Genomic DNA, 16,572 nt, shown 5'->3' with positions numbered 1-16,572 from the left:
GCCTAGCAGCAGAATGTTTTATTAGTTAGAGCCTGTAGACTTCTTGAGGAGGCCAGTAAAGAGTGCATTGCAGTAGTTTCAGTTTTGTCCTAATTTAGCTTTAAACAGTTATTGTTCATCCATTTATTGACAGTTAGTGAGGGAGTAAGTAGTATTAGTATCATTTGGTTCAACAGAGATGTATACCTGGAATTGGGTATCATCCGCATATTTATGGAAGTTTACAGTGGGTGCACTGATAATCGCCAAGTGGTAGCATAAACAGTAAGAATAGTAAGGGACCAAGGCTACTTCCTTGTGCAACACCAAAACATATATATCATACTCATCCCATACATCATCTCCAAGACTGATATCTTACTAATACAAGGGAGATTGGATATTGGTCTATCATTAGTTAGTCTCACTATCTAAATTTTATTTCTTCAGCAATGGTTTTACAACAGCTGTTTAAAAAGCATCTGGAAAAAAGCCTCAAGAGATATGTTAATGATTGTCAAGACAGAGTTTGCAACACTGTCAAAGACTCGCTTAAAGAATGCAGTTGGGACAGGTTCAAGACAAGAAGTGGACGAGTTGCCCTTGACTACAGTCTTGTAAAGTTCTGCTGCAGAAATGCTTGTGAATTAATCCATTACACTTTTTATTATGAGGATCACCAGTGTCAATAATGCCACCCCTAATGGTTGTGATTTTATCGTTGAAACATTTAGCAAACTCCTCACATTTCTAAAGAGGCTTGTGAGAGAATAATAATAACTTTATTTGTATAGCACTTTACATCAAAGTGCTTTACAATAGGTAAGCCACAGTTTAAAACAATTTAAAACAACTATTAAAAACACACAATTTCGCAGCACAAATACAATAGGTAAAAACAACAATTTTAAACAATTTAAAAACAACTATTTCAATTTAAAAACACACATAATTACACAGCACAAATACACAGCCTATGACATATAGACAACAGAAAACAGGTGGGTCTTTAACTTAGTTTTGAACACTTTCACTGATTCAGCCTGTCTGATGTCTAATGGAAGACGGTTCCAGAGAGTTGGTGCACGGAAGGAAAACGCACGCTCACCGATTGTCCTTTTTCTGGCTCTAGGAACAATCAGCAGGGCAGAGCCTTGTGAGCGCAGAGCCCTTGAGGGCACATATGGGTTGAGAAGGTCCTTTAAATAAGAAGGCGCAGTGCCATTTACAGCTTTATATGTTAGTAGCAGCATCTTGAAGTCCGCTCTAACATGGACAGGGAGCCAATGAAGGGAGGCCAGCACTGGCGAGATATGGTCGTATCTCTTTGACCCAGTCAAAATGCGAGCTGCAGCATTTTGGACCATTTGTATGCCATGAAAACTCTTTTTTGGCAGTCCCGACAAAAGGACATTACAATAATCTAGTCTGGATGTCACAAAAGAATGGATCAGAACCTCAGCATCTTCAAAAGAAAGGATTGGTCTAATTTGAGCAATTCTTCTGAGGTGAAAGAATGCTATTTTTATCACCCCCTTTATGTGAGGGTCAAATGTGAGGCTCTGATCCAGAATGACACCAAGATTTTTAACCTTGTCCCTGCACTGGATGACACAATCATCCAAGGTCAAAACAAGACTATCACTTGGATGATTTAGTCTAGTTGGACCGAATTTGATCATTTCAGTCTTGTCTGAATTTAATAGCAGAAAGTTCGCTGATAACCAGCCCTTCACAGCAGCCAGACAGGTCTTTAACGTAACTAAATCTGAGACATTTCCTGCTGTTATAGGCATATATAGTTGTAAATCATCAGCATAACAATGAAAAGCAAGACCAAAAGAACGCAAAATCTGACCCAGTGCTGCCAAGTACAGTGAGAACAACAGAGGGCCAAGAACGGAACCCTGTGGGACTCCATACTTGACTGCCCGGGATGCAGACAATACATTATTGTGTAGAACACATTGGGATCTATTTAACAGGTATGACTCTAGCCACTGGAATACTTGGCCTGAGATGCCAAACAGGTTCCTGAGCCTATCTAGTAATATGTGATGATCTACTGTATCAAAAGCAGCGCTCAGGTCCAACAATAAAAGAACAGATGTTGAGCCTGAGTCGACCGTCAAAAGCACGTCATTTACCACCTTAGTGAGTGCTGTTTCAGTAGAGTGGTTGGTGCGGAATGCCGACTGTAGTGGCTCAAACAGATTATTAGAAGACAGAAAATCTACAAGCTGTTTTGAGACCACTTTTTCAAAAACCTTAGACAAAAAAGCCAAATTCGAGACTGGTCTATAACTTGCCAGTGAGAGTGGATCCAGACCCGGTTTCTTTAATAGGGGTTTAACCACTGCAGATTTAAAACAGGCTGGGAAAAGTCAGTGGAAGGGGCAGGATTTAGCTGGTTAATAGTTGAAAGCAATATTCTAGAGTTGCCAGCATTTAGAGAAATGTTATTGCACGTTAAAAGAGGACACACTTTTTAAAAAGGCCTTTTAACTACCGCCCCCCCCGTCGCTATGGGCAGGTCTGTCACGTTGCGTGGCAGTACCAAGTTCCAACGTTCAACTTCCAAAGTTACCAGTTGCAGCGGAGTTCTGGACTTTGTAGCAGAGTAGATTTGTGCCCCAATGAAAACATAAGCCTTTCCGCAATGCAAACCTTAGTCACTATATTGTCTGGGGCCATTATCCTGCTTATCTTTCTGTATATTCAGTTCCCTTACTTTGTGCATGATTGCCGGCACATTCTCAAACTTATTGGCATCAGATCTCAGAGAGCGGAGTTAGGAAAGAAAACACTTTTCTACACCCTTCTGGATAATTTCCTGGATCATGTGAAGAAACAGCCAGACAAACCATTCATCATATTTGAGAACCAAGTCTACACTTACCAGGATGTGGACGAGCAGAGCAACAAAGCGGCCAGAGCCCTGAGGGAGCATGGCGGACTGAAGGAAGGGGACACAGTAGCACTCTTCCTGGGGAACGAGCCATGCTTCGTCTGGTTATGGCTGGGACTGTCTAAACTGGGATGTGCTGCTGCGATGCTGAACTATGGGATCAGGTCGAGATCTCTGCTCCACTGCTTCTCGTGCAGCGGGGCCAAATTCCTCATCGCTGCTGCAGGTAAGTAGAAACGAACAGGGAATAATACATTCAATTCTAAGTTCTAATCCATTATAAATTCTACTTAAGTGCATTCAGAAGATTGCTTGTAATTCCAATTCTGTAGTAGAATTCTCCTATTTAATCATCTCAACTATACAATGTTTTTCATGTTTTTTTAATGGTTGCAATTTTCCATCTCTAAATCAGTGTTTGATTATAGTTGATGAATATCAATAGGTAGTAGTCTAGACCCCATGGACTAACTACTTTTAATTGTCTCACTATCCTATACTGTATGTATGGCTCCTGTGTCAGAGTTGCGGGCTGCAGTGGAGGAGGTGTTGCCCTCCTTGCAGGAGCAGGGCGTGCGTGTGTTTCTCCTCAATCAGGAGTGTGACACTGAGGGCATGGAGAGTCTCTCCAACAGGATCCAGCAGGCGTCCAACCAGCCCCTGTCACGTCAGCTCAGAGCAAATGTTACTACAGCCGGCAGCCCTACATGCTACTTTTATACCTCAGGCACAACAGGTAATGTAGCTCCTTGAAACGTCACCATAAAAATAACACAATATGCTATATGACTACTACTCTAGTGAAATAGATCATGGTCTGCACACTCAAATACTCTATAACATACTACTGTATATCTTTATTGTACTGAGAAGATAATGCACCCAAATAGATGTCAGTCAGGTCTACAGCTACAGTATTGGGCAACTACACCCCCATTATACAGAGACGTGGTAGTCTATTTTATCTGTGTAACTGGCTGCACTGATGGCATTGTAGTAACCTCAGGAACGCACAGCACCGCCAATCTCTCACATGGCCCCATAATACCTGAAGCAGAAGCACCTAGTTAAATGAGAAGGTTTTCTCATACATGACTCTTCTTTGCCCCAAGGTTTCCCCAAGGCATCTGTGACATCTCAAGCCAGGGCCTGGGGGCCTGCGTTCCTCCTGTCGACGGTTGGTGTGACCTCACAGGATGTGATCTACATTCCACTTCCTCTCTACCACTCTGCTGGGTTCCAACTGGCACTGATGGGGGCCATAGAGAGGGGTGAGAAAGAGGGCGCATATCAAATCACACCCTCTTACACAACTTAGTGCACTTCTTTGAACCAGAGCCACATTCGGCTCCATGGTATGCGGTGGATGTTAATTTGTAGTGAAACTTTTGTTGTGTCTGTCGTGTCTCTTGTATCTTAGAGAAAGGTGATGAGTGAAGAGAAGCTTGTGTTTGATATTGGTCATCAAAGTCCAACTAGACAGTTGTTTGTTGGATGGCTGATGATGAAAGCCTTTTAAAAAACATTATTTTATTTGTTTATTCTCCTCAAAGCACCATAGCTAGACACATTGTATTATGTTAATGAACAGCTCCAAGAACTCAAAGTCCAAGTGCCAAAGCTACCCTAAATGGACTATATTTGTCTTTGACTTCCATTACATGGGTTCGATTACAAACTTTAAATAATCATATTATGGGGGGACAACAAAGGAATGATCTCATCTAACCACAATATTCATAACACAATACTAGATAATTAATTGTAATAATTAAATAGCAGATATAATTGATCTATCCTGTCAATGTTTTTGACCTTATCACTGTTATCAATAACAACTGATACATATCTTTTTGCAGGTATTACAGTTGTTTTGAAGCGTAAATTCTCTGCTTCCCAGTTCTGGGATGACTGTAGGAAGTACAATGTGACGGTGATACAGTATATAGGTGAAACAATGCGTTACCTCTGCAATAAACCACAGGTGAACTTTCTTTTTAGTGTTTGATTGATGGCAGGCCAAATTATGGTTTATGCTTTTATTTTGGGCATAAAAAGGATGTGTGCGGCTTAGGGTCAAGAGGAAAACACTTGAAATGTTATTGTACTATATATTATTCTTGTCCCTGGCAAAATTCAACATAAATAATAATCAACCCAAATAATGCAAGTGCTCCAATTCAATACAAAATGCAACATTTTGTCACTCTCGGTAAAGACCAGATTTGGCTCCTTGGTTTTTCTGAACAGACAGAGAATGACAGACACCATCAGGTCAGACTTGCCATTGGGAATGGTCTCAGAGCGGATGTTTGGAGGACGTTCCTGGAACGGTTTGGGAACGTAAAAATAATAGAGCTCTATGCTGCTAGTGAAGGCAACATTTCTCTGTTGAACTACATTGGGAAAATTGGAGCAGTCGGGAGAGTGAACTTCTACCACAGGGTAATAATGGTTCTGTCTGCTAACAGGGATTGTAGATGATAATAATAATCCAGAACATTTTTCTCCAAAAACACTAAATCTGATTCTCACTCCATTTTGTGCTCTAGAGAGTCTTCCCCTATGCTGTCGTTCAGTATGACACAGAGAAAGAAGAGCCTGTGAGAGACGATAACGGACTGTGTGTGGAAGTTCCTGCAGGTGAGTCTTAACAACACTTATTATTTAGTTATGACAAAATGGTAGATTTAAGACTGATCAGGTGACACCGTAACTACCTCCATTAAAGTAGTGTTTTGTGTTCAAGGTGAAACTGGCCTGTTTGTGTCAAAGATCACTGACGTCACTCCCTTTGCGGGCTACAAGGGGAACCCAGAGATGACAGAGAAGAAGAGATTGAGAGACGTCTTCCAGAAAGGAGACGTGTACTTCAACAGTGGAGACCTGCTGCGGATCGACAAGGATGGCTTCATCTACTTCCAGGATCGTGTAGGGGACACGTTTAGGTGCTTGATAACTCACCGATACTAACACAATGACATGGACATCAATCAGGCACTTTAACCACAACCCCGGTGTTGCTGACACCACATTCACTATCATCCCTCAACTGACATTATTAATCACACTTTCCCTTACACTCTTATAAAAAAAGGTTCTATTTGGGGTAACAAAAGGGTCCCCATTTGTCCCTGCTTTAGGGGAACCCTTTGATAAGCCTTTTGGGTTCCATGTTGAACCCTTTACACAGAGGTTCTACATGGAACCCAGAAAGGTTATCAAAGGGTTCCCCTACAGGGCCAAAATGAAGGACCCTTTTGGAACTTTTCTTTCCAATAGTGTGGAGTTTTTTTGCTGATAAAATAACTACCATAGCTAGAGAATATTCAGTGTGTCTCACTCTGGATATTCATGGACACTAAGACCATCTATGTCTGTTCTGCCTGCAGATGGAAAGGAGAGAATGTGGCCACCACTGAGGTGGCTGATATTCTTACAATGTTGGGCTTTATTCAGGAGGCTAACGTGTATGGGGTCACAGTGCCAGGTATGGAACACTGGACCAAACATTCGATACAGTATAGTAGTATATACTATAAGAGCTCTTTAACTTATTAACACAATATTTAACAGTATTATTTATTTATTTTTCACAACTTTGTTTATTGAAGTTTTCATGACAATACAAAATGAGCAGTAGGTCAAACGTCAAACTGTACATATGTACAACTGTCAAGCTAGACATATTGCACATACCTACATATATGTGGTCAAAATAGAAGTCTTATTTTACAGTATTATATAAGTAAAGTAAGTTTACCTGGTCTTAACTAAGGCATATCAATATGGTAATTACATATTTATAATACCATCATTTTTGATGTCTTGGAGACTGTTGAAAACAAGTGGCACTATGCACCATTTAGTACCATGTAGAACCAGGATGAAACCACTGTTACCAAGTAAAACCAGCTGAAGCATACTAGAAGATACTGTAGAAAATATCTATTGTCGGGTAGAATTTAATTATAAGTGTTTAACTGTTGTAGGTCATGAGGGGAGGATTGGGATGGCAGCGGTAACATTGAAGGAGGGAGAACAGTTTGATTGCACTGAGGCATTCATCCATATTGCCAATTACCTACCCGCGTACGCTCAGCCACGTTTTGTAAGGATTCAGGTAAAACCTAAACTCACTGCACTAAAGGGCTAGTTCACCATTTTACAATGTGTATATATAGATGGTTCCTTACTTTGAAAGAAGTCTATGGGCTAGGAATAACTTATTGATGGTTCAGAATTGTTTAAATATCCACTACTAATAAAAGAAAATGGTAGTGATTGGGGAACAAACCGGAAAAAAGTTAAACTTTTTTGGCCGACTTAAAGTCATTTGAGGTGATTTGGCCACAACATTTTGAAATGTATTTGTGTTTCCCCAATCACTCCCATTGTGTTTTGTTAGGGGTGGCCTAAGTGTTGGATTAGTTGACTATCTAACTGATGTATTATATATGTCATTGTTCACGTTCATGTTTCCTACTGTGTCCTGCTCCTTTTCACATTTCAGAATTCTCTGGAGGTTACAGGGACGTTCAAGCAGGTCAAAGTAAAGTTAGTGAAGGAAGGTTTCGATCCAGACAAATTCCAAGACCCTCTGTTCATTCTAGATGAGAGAAAGAAGAGCTACACACAGATGACACAAGACATCTACAACTCCATCCTCTCCGGGAGTGTTCAATTGTAAACAGTTGGGGTGTGAAAAAGATCTGAGCCTTGATGTTTAAATACATATTTGTACAGTATATGTGTTGCCCACTGTGATGGCCCTCTGGCCCTGTCTGGGTAACCTTTCTTGTTTCCTAACGAAGCAGGTAGGCTACCCGGTGTGGGGCTGGAGCCTAATCAGGACAGCTGACTGGGTGTCCTGTGTACAGCTTAAAAGGTGTTCCAGTCCACAAGATCTCTCTCCTCCACCAGCACCATTATTCTTTTGTTGGCTTGGTTTTGTTATATTACACCATACAACACCCTCCTCACCATACTTTCCACTGCATTCACTTACTTACACTACTGATACACTGATTCTCATACCCCATTGGATTATTATTACACTTTTCCCAAAAACATGCCGAAATCTAGATATACTTGCAGTATACAGAGTAGATTGTCCTACAAAGACATTTAGATTTAGTAATCTAAAAATTAATTAGACCCCTATACTTTCTTTTATTTATTGTTTTTGTTTCTTTTTATTTTACTACTTTATCTTTAGACTATATATGTCTAATGTATTATTATTATTGTTGTTGTTGTTATTGTTCAGTTTGGCATACTTTAGTTCTATTAAATTCTTGATTATTTTGATTATACATTGTGTGTGTGTGTGTGTGTGTGTGTGTGTGTGTGTGTGTGTGTGTGTGTGTGTGTCCCTTTTTGCTATGGTCCAGAGCCAGGCCATAACACCCACTGAGATATCATGATCTCTTATAACATTTATTATGCCATTTTATGATGACCCTTTGATAGCCATTATAAAGTAGTTCACATAATAAGACTGAAATACTTGCTTTAGTCATCAGAAAAAGTGTATGACCACTGGTGTTAGCAGTATTTGTGTGCAACACTGTCCGATCGTCCGGCTCATTTCAAGGTTGTGTTCCGATTCTCTTCCCTTCATCCATAATTGAGCTTCCTCCCCCATGCATTTACAGTAAGAGCCATGGATGGATCGCAGCATGGCTGGAAAAAAGAGCCGCAACTTCCTTACAGTCATGTACTTCGCTTTGGATAAAGGCGTCTGCTGTCAATTAAAAAATTAAATAAATACATCCTTGTAAATCCACGAGGGGGAGGGAGTGCACAGCAAAAGAAGTTGAGAATTGGGCCACAGCCTAGGTCCTAGGACCTTTTAAATCTGTCACTTCAGTCTGGAGCTTTGTCCAATACCAACAGCTCTTTAGGACTGATGCCACTGTCGGTTGACTGACAGGCAACAAGGGAGGACATGATATTGACCAATGGCCAAATGTCATAAACAAGGATCAAAAAACGTTAACAATGGACACGGTCATGGTCACTCTGAAACTCCCTTATCAAAACTTCCAACGATTGGCTGTTGGGATTCTGACGCGCACTCTGTGCGAAGGTCAGACTCAGAGTGTAGGAAATCATTCTCAAAACCGTACTGTAATCTATTATCTTCTTTAAAAGCACGGTCTAAAAGGTTTGAAGGGCCGAAGATTGTATAGATCTTTTTAAAAAAAATATATATATATATTTTTTTAAAATGTACTTATATACATTACTAGCAGGATTGGCTGTATTGCCACTTTTTTTTTACATTCGAAATCCTTACCTTTTGCAAGACTTGCGATACGCAATCACTTGTGTGGTTCTCGGTTTTCGGCTAAGCGCATACAAAAAAAGTAAACCTTTCTACAGTATTTTGGACTCATTTCTCGACAGAGTAAATAAACATCCGAACAAACCGTTCATCGTCTTCGAAAACACTTCCTACACTTACAAGGATGCCGACAAAGAGAGCAACAAAGTGGCCAGGGCGCTGTCGGAGCATGCGAAATTGAACGAGGGAGACACAGTCGCGATGTTTATGGGTAATGAGCCGTTCTATGTGTGGACCTGGCTGGGTCTGTCCAAGTTGGGATGTACCGCAGCTCTCCTGAACTACAACATAAGGTCCAAATCCTTGATGCACTGTTTCTCCTGCTGCGAGGCCAAAGTGCTCATAGCTGCGCCTGGTAAGTTGGGAGCATTAGGCAATCAGATCTACAGGCATTTTTTTAATGTAAATGTTTGCTCTCTAAATTGTTGTTTTAATGATTATGGTTGGTGTCAATGTCAACAGTTAGTAGAGTAGTTAGTAGGCCTACAGCCTAGTTTGATTTGTCTCACTGTATGTAGTATGGCTACACATGGCTACTCTTCTACTCTACTCTACACTTCTCTCTTTTTCTTTCCCTTCCTCCCTCCCTGTCTCCCATACCCTCCCGCTCTCCCTCCCATACCCTCCCCGCCTCCCATACCCTCCCCACCTCCCATACCCTCTCCCCAGAGTTGCGGGCTGCAGTGGAGGAGGTGTTGCCCTCCTTGCAGGAGCAGGGGGTGCGTGTGTTTCTCCTCAGTGAGGAGTGTGACACTGAGGGCATAGAGAGTCTCTCCAACAGGATCCAGCAGGCGTCCGACCAGCCCCTGTCACGTCAGCTCAGAGCGAAGGTCACCTTAAAGAGCCCCGCACTCTACATCTACACCTCCGGAACCACGGGTGGGGCTTCAGTAACACCTTGTGTTACACCAAGTGTATATGAAAAAATAGGGTTTCAACATAAAATAGCACATGTTGTGCTTGCTTGGATGTTTTACATTCACATTGCCTTTTCTAGCACTGTTTCTGCAACTATGGTGGGTTGGTAACCAGGCCAGCCCAGTACAGCTCAGCTTGGCTCAGTTCGACTCTGTAGTGTAAATTAGGGTTCTGTGTCTGGCTAGTGCACTTAAAACTAAAAACTAGTGCACTTAATGGAGAATAGGGTCTCATTTGAGATCTACATAGGCCCTAATTCTTTGTTCTTTTCTGCCCTTGTGTCCCCAGGTCTCCCCAAGGCTGCTCTGGTTACCCATGAGAGGTTGTGGATGGCCTCGTTTCTTCAGTCCATTGCGGCCGTCCGCTCAGACGACGTCATCTACCTATACCTGCCCCTCTACCACACTGCTGGCTTCCTTATGGGGCTGACTGCATCCATAGACAAAGGTACACATGTATGTTTGTATGTAAAGCACTTTGAATTGCCCCTGTTGTATGAAATAAACGTGCCTTGCCTTGCCTTGCCTTACAAAAGAGACAAGCATGGGACTCAACACCTGTCTCACCTGGGAACACTACTAGTGTGCCCTTCAGTAAGGCACTTAACCCTGAGTTATTCCAAGGAGACTGTCCCTGTAATCTCTAATTGTAAGTCGCTTGGATAAAAGCATCTGCTAAATGGTTAAAATGCAAATGTCTCAAATCATACCCTAAGATTAGGGGTTTTACTTTCTTCCAAAGACCTATATGGAGTCGTGGTGGGAACATCGGCAGAAATAATGCGCTTTTTTATGATGTTGAGTTAGGTTCAAAAAAGGTTGTTCAGGATGCTATAATCACAGGTCGTTGTTAAAGGTGGTTTGGCACTGATTTATATATTTTTTAAAATCAAAGTCCTGGATATCAAAGCTGTCAATGATTACCTAGAATGTGCTCTCAGTGGCTTAATTGGTTAAACAAACGTAACGATAGTCGTTCAGATTAACAATTTTCTATGAACTCTTGTTGTCTTTTAGCGAATGAGTATCTGACCTGACCTTTGTTTTTGCCTTTTTTCTTCTGGTTTTAGGTATCACGGTTGTTTTGAGGCGCAAGTTCTCTGCTTCCCAGTTCTGGGATGACTGTAGGAGACACAATGTCACGGTGATACAGTATATAGGTGAAATAATGCGCTACCTCTGCAACACACCTAAGGTAACTCATGAAATGTAATATTAATGACTTCATACAGTAGTTATCTGCCGTTTCACTCTTCTGTACGGTATTTAATAGCAGATTATGATACCTATGGTTGACGGTCCTCTTCTCCCTTCTCTCTCTCTCTCTCCTCTCCCACTCCCCTCTCTCTCCCCCTTTGGCCCTCTCTCTCCCCTTTCATCCCCCTCTCACCCCCCTCTCACCCCCCTCTCACCCCCCTCTCACCCCTCTCTCTCCCTCCTCTCTCTCTCCCCCCTCTCACCCCCTCTCCTCTCTCTGTTTCCCGCTCTCTCTCTCCTGTCTCACCTCAGAAAGACAACGACAGGGATCACAAAGTAAGGCTAGCGTTGGGTAACGGGATAAGGGCTGACACATGGGCAGAGTTTCTGCAGCGTTTCGGAGACATTCGCATTTGGGAATTCTACGGGGCCACGGAGGGCAACGTCGGTTTCATCAACTACACAGGGAAAGTCGGAGCAATCGGCAAGGAGCATTTCCTTCACAAGGTGAGAGACATAATATATTATTTTCTGTTACTGAGATTCTATCTCAAAGTGGAAGATGAAAACATAACGACACCTTCTGACAACACACACACACACACACACACACACACATACACACACACACAGTGATAGAGGCAGCATGGTTTAATGGTTATTAAAGATTACACATTACACTACATATTATGTTTTATTTTGCAGGCAGCCTATTCATACGCCCTGATAAAGTATGACACCGAAAAAGAGGAACCCTTCAGGGACTCCAGAGGATTCTGTGTGGAAGTCCCTAGAGGTGAAATGAAGTCCACACACACACACACACACACACACACACACACTCATAGCCTCTACATTCCCTCTCAAGTATCTCTGTCCAGTTCCTGATTTATTTCTTGGGGGGTTTTCCACACACAGGAGAAACTGGCCTGTTCGTTGGCAAAATAAGCAAGCACGCGCCTTTCAGCGGCTACGTTAGGAACAAACAGCAGACAGAGAAGAAGAAGCTGGAGGATGTGTTTGTGAAAGGAGACCAGTACTTCAATAGCGGTGACCTCCTCAAGGTCGACCACGAGGGATTTGTCTTCTTCCAGGACCGGATCGGAGACACCTTCAGGTCAGTGGATTCACCGTTGTTCACATTGGGGTAGTGGTGTTCCTAGTGGATAGTGAGTTGGACTGATGATCAGAAGGTCATGAGTTCAAATCCCACCTGGGAACACCACCACTAGTGTGCCCTTGAGTAAGGCATTTAGTTACTCCATGGAGACTGTCCCTATAATCTCTAATTGTAAGTCACTTTGGATAATCTGCTAAATAGTAAAAATGTAAATGTAAAATGTACATGGGTTTACTCATCAATCCAGTGTAATCAATGTACATTAATTACCCTGCAATAGAACATCAAGTATCGTCTACTCTATACACTCATGTTTTTGGTGTCTCTTTTAGATTTTTGAAACATTTCTTTTTCAAAAGTACAGTAGCTGTCTGTTTGTAGAACATAATATTAGAGGAAGACCCTTCTGTTTGCGAATCTGTGACCACTGAGACCATTTAGTTGAGGCTTTTATCCAAAGCTGCTGTACTACTGATATGCAATATGCGCATTATAGAATTTTATGATATATGGTCCCAATGAGAATTCACCCCACAACCTTGTGGGTGGCTGTGGCTCAGGAGGTAGAGCCAGCATCTAATGATCGCAAGATTGGCGGTTCAGTGGTTCAATCCCTGGCTGGCCACGTGTCGAGGTGTCCTTGGGCAAGACACTGAACCCCAAATTGCTCCCAATGAGTGGGACATGACTCTTTTATAGTTTTTTTTGCCACCATTGGTGTGTGAATGTGTGTGTGAATGGGTGAATGAGAGGCCATTGTAAAGCGCTTTGGAATACGGGGCTATATGAAATTCCATTCCATTCCATCCTGTCCATTTACCTTGGCATTGCTAGGGCCGTGCTCTACCAAGTGACCACTTACTATGTGCAGTGTCGTCCTTTAGTAACAACCATATGAGACTACATCCTGCTGTGTTTGTCATCCCGTGTAGATGGAAAGGAGAGAACGTGGCGACCACTGAAGTCTCCGATCATCTGATCACGGTGGAGTGCATCGAGGAGGCCAATGTTTATGGTGTGAGGGTACAAGGTAATAAACAAAATTCTTATTTTATTTTCATTCAACCATTATTTCACCAGGGGAACCCATTGAGACCAAAGTCTCATTTTCAATGGTGCCCTGGTTACAAAGCATTGAAATCAACCATTCTATCCTTTTGAAAACATCACCTATAAACAATGTTTAAGTATGTTTTTGTTGTGGTATGCATTTTGGCAGTTTAATGTGTGGATGTTGTGGTTTTTGTTCTGATACTGTATGTCCACCTGAGCTTTCTCCTCATGTTGACTTTGAATAAACAGGACACGAGGGGAGAACTGGAATGGCATCGGTCAAACTGAAGGATGACATGGAGTTTGACGGCAGCGCCACATTCCAGCATGTCAAGACCTACCTCCCCAGCTACGCACGGCCCAGCTTCATCCGCATACAGGTAAACCTACAGGAATTTCCGAACTGTAATAATAATGATGTTAAAGGGACAGTTCACCAAATAGGCTTGTTGCCTAGCAATTTAACATGGATTCTCAATCTAGCTCAATAGCATTACAGTCTGCATTACACAGCTAATTCATTGAACACGCCCCAAAAGCCTCTAGTGGCAGTTTCATACCTGTCTTCTGATGTACCCAGGCAGGTATGAAACAGTGACCAAGTTATGCTTTTTGTGTGAACTATCCCTTTAACTTTATCTACAAAGCACTTTTTGTACATTTCACTCGGATCTTCAATGTTTTGAACTACAAATCCCAGAATTCCCTGGAATTGACTGGGACATACAAGCAGATGAAGGTGAAGCTGGCCGAGGAGGGGTACAACCCAGCTGTCATACAAGATTGCTTATTCTACCTGGACAACAGCAAAGGCTACATTCCCATGACACAGGAGATATACGACGCCATTTCTGATGGAAAGATAAGGTTATAAATGTCTAACAATAACCAGTTTACGTATGGATTAATTCAATGTGATTTTAAAGAAATCTAAATTATTCTGTTGATTAAGATTTTTTATTTTATTTTCAATTGTGATGTTTATAGTATGAGTGAAGGATACTATTTCTAGACTTTGTCCATTTATTGAAAATGTATAATTTGATATTTTATCAAAGAATATAATACATATATTTTTGGTCCAATAGAGAATCTTAAATAAATAAATGAATAAATAAATATCTAGATAACATAACTGTAATAAATACCAATACCAAAGCACTCTGCCTAAGCCATGAGTCTTTTAAAAATGTAGATGTTACAATCAAAGTTGCCCACGGAGATCTAGAACCAAGGGGCTTCACATCTTAATGCAAAACCCTATCCCTGATGTTCCAGTGGCTGGTGGGTAAAGTATAGGACAATGTCCTTCAAACCTGGTCCTGGAAACCCACACTGTGTGCAGGTGTTTGTTCCAGCCCAGCTCATCGTCTGATGTCACAACTTGATGAACAGTTGAATCAGGTGTGATTGATTGATTGAGTTTATTCATGGTTTGAGTATAAACAGTAATCCAAGCGATGACATGTGGAAGTGTGAACACTTATTTACAACATGGTCCTTTGATATTAACATACAAGACAACAATAACATCAAACAATCTTTAAATAACAACCCCTCCCCCCAAACAAAAGGATTAGGAACGTCTAGGAATAACAAGATAAAAAGAATAAAAGTAGGCTGAGATTAAAAAAAATAAAAGAATAAAAGTAGGCTTTCCTATCTGTTCACCTTACTCCAGAGGTAAGCTCTAACCTGTCTTCTAAAAGCCCTCCTAGTTTCTGCTTGTTTTATATTAAGTGGAAGACTGTTCCACAGTAATGTTCCAGTAGTATAGAAGAAGGAACTGCGAGCTACACTATTCACTCGTGGAACCTTAAGCCTGGTATATAAGGTATAAGGATTTTATAAGGATTTTCTCAATCTTAACAGTTTTTTTATCTGAGAGAGATAAACATGGAGATAAAAAATCATGGATTGAACCGCTTTGATCGTATTGTGTGTGGTGTGCGCCGATATTCCCAATACAGCACCCCACATACATAAAGATCTGTTGTTACGACAGTCTAGACTAGAGTCTCGTTCCCCAAGCCAGAAATCTCACGTGATCAAACGTGATCTAACGTAGTACCTGTACGAGGCAGCCATGTGCGACAGGGCAAATAAAGTGCAGAAGAACGAAAAGAAGAAGTCAGCTCGCTTCTTGATTGGCTACATTCCATCCACGTCACAATCGGACTCGCGAGCAGGGTTGCCAGATGGGATTGACATTTTCCACCCTAATCACAGTCCAAACCGCTAATTCCACCAAACAAAACAAGCCCATCTGGCAACCCTGCTGGGGAGTTGTCGGGAGTTGCCCACACACGTGCACATTGTTTTTTGGTCGTAAATATTGAACACGTTTAATATTTATGATTGTCGGCCCGACCATTTTCCGAGCAGATTGTGAAGAAATGGACTTCTTATCGATCCTATTTTTCAGGTTTACTGCTCGAAATGACATGCCCACAGTGAATATACTGTAGAATATCTCCACAAAGGTCTTCATAATGATCTTGGTATCAAATGAAAGCTAACACCTGTGGGGTGGCTGTAGAAGTGTCAGAATCTGTATGTTACTGTGTCAGCGTAAATAGAGCTAGAACATTGTGAAAAATCTCAAATTCACTCTCACAACAGCTTTTAGAGTGAATATCAGCTTGAAAACCTGAGCTTATAGCCCAAATCATCTAGGAATCAGTACTCCATGGTCTGATGAGTACTTGTGCCAAATTAGATGCTAGTAATGTGAGCCAGTTTAACGTTGTACCTGTTTTAGTACAGGTATGTTTAGGCGGACAACCAAATTGTGCCATTTGGAGACATGTTGGCACCATCAGTGTATCAGACTTTATCATGTATCAGACTGTAAAACTTTATATATATCATTGATATATCAGTATAGGTATAAATTCCATCCAAATTCAACTGTTTAGACTGCACGCAATTGCTTTGCGCAACCGCCTCCATTTCACACCTGCTCTGTGACGCAGGGCTCTGTACGCAGGGCTTTTACTCGCGAACCCATTGGTCAAGTTTTATGATTGACCACTCATTTTAAACGTCA

The 16,572-nt window shown here is 41.6% G+C and overlaps 2 protein-coding genes across 2 annotated transcripts; both read left to right on the top strand.

The window, feature by feature from the left end:
• The first annotated feature begins 2,575 nt into the window (after positions 1 to 2,575).
• On the top strand, positions 2,576 to 8,158 carry LOC308165124 (long-chain fatty acid transport protein 2-like). The gene is made up of 10 exons (XM_080539232.1): positions 2,576 to 3,113; positions 3,411 to 3,623; positions 4,000 to 4,158; positions 4,747 to 4,871; positions 5,138 to 5,332; positions 5,440 to 5,530; positions 5,637 to 5,835; positions 6,280 to 6,377; positions 6,880 to 7,010; positions 7,401 to 8,158. Exons 1-10 carry the CDS (start codon positions 2,639 to 2,641, stop codon positions 7,575 to 7,577), a joined length of 1,863 nt encoding a protein of 620 aa, XP_080395358.1. The 5' UTR covers positions 2,576 to 2,638; the 3' UTR covers positions 7,578 to 8,158.
• Positions 8,159 to 9,014: 856 nt separating this feature from the next.
• On the top strand, positions 9,015 to 14,959 carry LOC308165274 (long-chain fatty acid transport protein 2-like). Its single transcript, XM_080539425.1, has 10 exons — positions 9,015 to 9,591; positions 9,906 to 10,115; positions 10,443 to 10,601; positions 11,224 to 11,348; positions 11,663 to 11,857; positions 12,056 to 12,146; positions 12,269 to 12,467; positions 13,403 to 13,500; positions 13,773 to 13,903; positions 14,224 to 14,959. The coding sequence occupies exons 1-10, from the start codon at positions 9,120 to 9,122 to the stop codon at positions 14,395 to 14,397; spliced, it is 1,854 nt and encodes a 617-aa protein (XP_080395551.1). The 5' UTR covers positions 9,015 to 9,119; the 3' UTR covers positions 14,398 to 14,959.
• Positions 14,960 to 16,572: the final 1,613 nt, after the last annotated feature.

The sequence above is a fragment of the Nansenia antarctica genome (assembly GCF_963989245.1).
Source record: "Nansenia antarctica genome assembly, chromosome: 9".
Taxonomy (NCBI): domain Eukaryota; kingdom Metazoa; phylum Chordata; class Actinopteri; order Argentiniformes; family Microstomatidae; genus Nansenia; species Nansenia antarctica.
Note: the sequence above shows the minus strand (reverse complement) of the source record. Positions and strands in the feature narration are given on the sequence as shown.